General features: G+C 33.6%; 1 protein-coding gene across 1 annotated transcript in view; it reads right to left on the bottom strand.

Annotated features, from left to right (window-relative positions):
* LOC105626762 (chondroitin sulfate synthase 1) overlaps nucleotides 1-3,644 on the bottom strand; it is a 15,600-nt gene extending 11,956 nt beyond the window's left edge. Inside the window, exons 1-2 of the mRNA XM_012208057.1 lie at nucleotides 3,586-3,644; nucleotides 2,779-3,490 (exon numbers count right to left, since the gene is read on the bottom strand). Of these exons, the coding sequence (XP_012063447.1) occupies nucleotides 2,779-3,490; nucleotides 3,586-3,644 (771 nt within the window). The remainder of the gene's footprint in view (nucleotides 1-2,778; nucleotides 3,491-3,585) is intronic.
* Nucleotides 3,645-5,081: the final 1,437 nt, after the last annotated feature.

Genomic DNA, 5,081 nt, shown 5'->3' on the forward strand with positions numbered 1-5,081 from the left:
TATCTGAAGACAGACTAATCTCGCAAGATTAAAGCGACAATATATATATATATATATATATATATATATATATCACAACGCCATTATTGGTTTCTTCACCATAATAAACGCAGCGAAAGATGCTGTAACAAAGGCGTGACCTACTGCCGGGATCAGTAAATTCGTTATCGAGTTTTGTGCACGTCTTGATCAATCAATCGTGCGTATTGAAGACGCACACATTGAACGATTGCGACGAACGCTGCACGGGTGTTACATCGGGCCGGGTATGTTAAGTGTTTTGACCTTATGTACAGTTTCAAGATGGAAATAGATGGTCTAGCTCTGTAGGTCAGCAGGCTTTGTTCAGGCCTAACGAGTGACATCCTCATCCGTGCACTTTACCTTTCGTCGCGACAGCGATATAAATGTGCATCGGAAACCACCCACGCAAGTGCATCGCGGTCGCATCGAGACAGTGTCATCGATACAGTGTTATCGATCTTTCGCCTTTTCGAATGAATAATGGATGATTGTATTAACGAATGAATTGTTAAACACGTTTACTTATGCATACGTCTTCGAATTCATCGTCGCCGTTCTTAATATTCGTCTCTGTTATTTCGAAGTTGAGATGTCTGTTTTGAAAAGGATTTATAGTATATTTTTCATAAAGAGAAAAATCCGAGATTAAAATTTTGTTCTTCTTCTTTGAAACTTATTCTCGCGGAATTAAAATGGTTCAAATTATTTAATTTGCGCAATAAATTTTATTTTGCAAATTAAACATACAGCTTCATTATATTATCAGTTATAAAATTGTTTTTTTTAAGACTTATTTTATATTTATATACATTTCGATATCAAAATTGATTCTTCTTGAACAGATTTTTTGTTTTATTACAAAATTTATTTTTTTATTTAAATCCTCTTTGAAGTTCGCGCATCAATTCTACTTGATTATTGCGACATGCGCTTTAAAGCACTTCGTGTGGACAAATCGTTACTTAAGCGATACTAATATGACCGCGAGTACCAAGGCGAAGAAGAATAGCTCGATCTGGCCACTGGGTTAGCAGGGTACAATTCACTTTTACTCAACGACTAACATCCTCATTTGTACCTTCCAACTTAATCCGCTATGGACGTGCTCGGTACATGATGCAGATGCGCGCGGTACATGTATTTAAATCGACGATGACGTGTCGGATGTACGCCCATTATGTGAGCATCGCGTCCTGATTCCTAATCAAGTTACGCATAATTTAATTTGGGATTTAACCGGTTTAAAGGAAATTATCCCTTTAACAATTTGAAATGATGAATTGTTCGATGAGGAAATAATTGAACTATCAATGAACGATTGCGAAGAGAAAACATCGAAACATTTTTAAGGTTTCTAACTCAAGGGTATTATTTTACATAAATAAAAATTAATTTATTTTAAAAAATGTATTAAAATAAAAGGTAATTATATTAAAAAATGAAAGTGATTGTTTTATTTTATTATCTCTTTTACATATTTGAGCAAGAAATTTGGACTTTATTACGTAATTCGATCACGGATGATTGTTGATATGATATCTAAAAAAAAAAACAAAACTGTTACCGAGATATCCTTGTACGAAAATTCAGTTCTTCAAAATTTTTGAAGAAAGGGTGATATTTTGATATCAATGCCAAACATTGCTTCAGTGCATAATTTGCGCGTTGGTTTGCAGTACTCTGGTCTCATTGTAAGTTGAGATGAGAAGCACAGAAGAAGTGTGTACAACGTCGGATAAACTAGCGGCGTCTAATCTCCCTTGCGTATGTATTAATCAACAAATCGTTTCGTGTTACGTACATGCGTTCCTGCGAGTGCTCGCAGTGGAGCCTCGAAGAAGAAATTGGATGACCAGAGCTCTAGTATCACGCGAGTGACAATGAAATCGATAAACCTGGTTTTACAGAGTTTGCAGAAAAAACACAAAAGAAGATCTTTTGTGACTATCAATACAATGGCCATGTTTCAATATACATTACCAGTACTGAAAATCTATAGTTTATGTTATGTACTGACAATGCATATTGAAATATGAACAACAGCGAAATTACTATGGATCGAATTTCGGTTGGAAATGAAAGAAGTTAAAGATTAACATTATAGTTTAGATGTTTTAGATCGAATGTTTTAGATCGATTATAAATTCTGTTAAATTTTTTATATATATTCTGTTAAAGATAAGTCATCAAAACTGAGGAAAACAATGATTTTGATAAATATGCATGAGATTATAAGGTACAATAATGTTTTGATAATCAGCGAGATATGTACTAAACTCATGATCATGTACTAAACTCATATACATACATTTCTATCAACTCATGATAAGATAAAACGTTGCTTATCTATTACACGACATATACCTGCTCTTGTGATAAAACAAACAAATTGTAGCAAAGTGTAAGCACTCTTCAAAGAGAAGAAATAAAAATAAACTTTACAAATAAATCTTTCAAACATTTCTCTCGTTTCTATTTTATTATTGTTATTTATTAATAAGTGAAAAAAAATCATTTCTTGATTTAAAAAGAATTATTTCCAAGCTATTATAGATTTTTAGAAAATATAGAATATGTCGAAGAAAAAAGGAGGCTTTTGTAAACTTTAAAAATATTTCCTAAGAATATTTTTTAACGATTTAGAAACTAAATTTTTCTCTTTAATCTTCTTAATTTTATTTGTTTGCATATCCCTCGTAATATGATCACATTAATGTTATTCTTCTGTAAACATCACGATCAAAAAGAAATTACCTCGTAGCTCCAAGTGCAGGGGATCCCAGCGTACTTTTTTACACATCTTCCTAGCTCAACGTCCTCGTGTGTGGTGTATAAATGACGCAAGCAATACTTAATGTGTGGCACGATTCTCTTCAGCGTCTCCCTGGATAATACTACTCCCGGGCCACCCATGCAGAAGTTTTCATCATACTCTAGCGACAGCAATCCGAATTCCTCTGAGTTCCCTCTGCCAGCCTGTCCGATGTACATCGCCCTTCGAGAATCGACAGACCTCAGCAGCGTTTCCAATCGATCTGGCCTTACATATACATCATCGTCTGCCCTCAAAAACCACTCGAAGCGATCGCCAAAGTTGTTCCACATGTATTGTAACATCATAAAGGATTTCTTTTGCGGTGGATAGGTGTCATCCACTCGTGGAAGTGGCACTAGAGGCAAATCCGGGCAATTTTCAGGAACCGTCGAAGATTCCGACGAGAAGAAAGCTATTTTGCCGGGCAATTCTTTGCCCCACGTCTCATAGACGGCTTTGGCTCGCGTGTCCAAATACTTTTGAGCTGTCATTACGCCTACAAACACTAGATTCGAAGTGGATTTGTCGATTCGCTCGTCGTCTCTCAGCCACGGCATGTTTTGCGCTGATGTTTTTAACGATGACCGAAAAGCGGGCATGGAAGTCCAAATAGCGACCGATTGCTGCTGATTGAAGACGATCAGACGATAGCTGAGGATCAAAAAACCCAGGATCAGGCCCACAAGGAGGCCCAAAAAGGCGCTGCCCACTCCGCGCCGTTTACGCATCACTGGGTGATACGTCACCTCTCCCATTTGCACTTTTTAGGAGTCCCTGAATCTTCAATCGGGTTCATCCTCGTCATGGTGCCCGCTATCGTCAACTCAGGTATAGTAATTAGGTTCAGTCTCGTCAGAGGATATCTTCCCAATTCCATCGCTGCATCCGTTACTAGAATGGAGAAACTTTCCTCATAATGTAAAAAATTCCATCCTGTGGATAAAATTATTTTATATTATTATTTTATATTATTTAAGATTTTTTTTTAAATTATTTATTTCTTAAAAATTTTTCATATATATATATTCTATTTGATCCAAATATTTTTTTAAAAGTAGAATTGCATCTTTCTTTATTATATATTACAATTTTAATTTTTTTTACTTATATAGGTATATATATATTTTAAATAAAAGGGTTACATTCTGTTTATGAATATAATAATTTATTAAAACTTGTCATATGATATATTAGTTTGTTATTATTTATCGTCATCTTATCATAAATTAGGAAGTACGTTATAGCTTTACATTAACAAACGCTGCAGACTTTGTATCTTAAATACTGCTTTCTAAGAAATCTTTGGTAGAAGGGAGAATTGCAGGAATAAATGATATCCTGTCTGGACAGAGACGTATTTGAGATCTTAAACGAATTCTATGAGCGATGGACCTTGATTTATGTCCCCATGTTATTTGTAAAACAAACTTCATCTATTTAATCTTCGTTTCTTTTCGCAAAATTTAACTTTAGTTATTTCTCTTTATATACATAAGATTTTCAAATCTTAATATGTTAATATTTACAAGTTATAAGCACCAACAATAGTTTCAATTAACAGATAAATATAAAAAGATTTATAACGAAACTCACGTTAAAACTTTTCCTTCGAAATGTTGAAAATGACCATCGCTTTGAAATGACCGCCGACCGAAGAATACCTGGTACGAATGCGAGCGCTTGATAATCTGAAACCAAAGCAAATATCTATTATAAATAATAGAAATCGAATTAGAATCACGAGGAAATTGAAACTATATGTACAATTATGTGGCGGTTTTAAAGAATGGAATCGCACACATGTTAAGTGTTACCAATTCAAATTAATGACGTCAATAATTAATACTCGAACGTTTCATTTTTCATAATGAAGCATTGCTTGCGACGCAAATACTTATAATATTGAATGATGTTCGAGCATATACATCAATTTGTATTCATCTAATAGCACAGATCAATTAGTATTTTACGATAAGATTCTATTTTTTTCTAATTATTTACAGCTTATTTTTATATGCACAAGATATTCTATTTTAATTAATTCAGTCAATTTTTCGAAATTATTGATAGTACAAAAAAAGGTTTCAGATAAAAAGATTTCGAAGGAGAGATATATTTTGGTCACGTTTTTTGTTTTGTTTTTTGTTTTGTCACAAAAAAATATGAAAGTCATCTTCTTTTTAAATTATATAACTTTTCATACATGAGTTTTTAATTTTATTCTTTATGCAAAAGTGCTAAA

This window comes from Atta cephalotes, assembly GCF_000143395.1.
Source record: "Atta cephalotes unplaced genomic scaffold scaffold00006, whole genome shotgun sequence".
Lineage (NCBI taxonomy): Eukaryota > Metazoa > Arthropoda > Insecta > Hymenoptera > Formicidae > Atta > Atta cephalotes.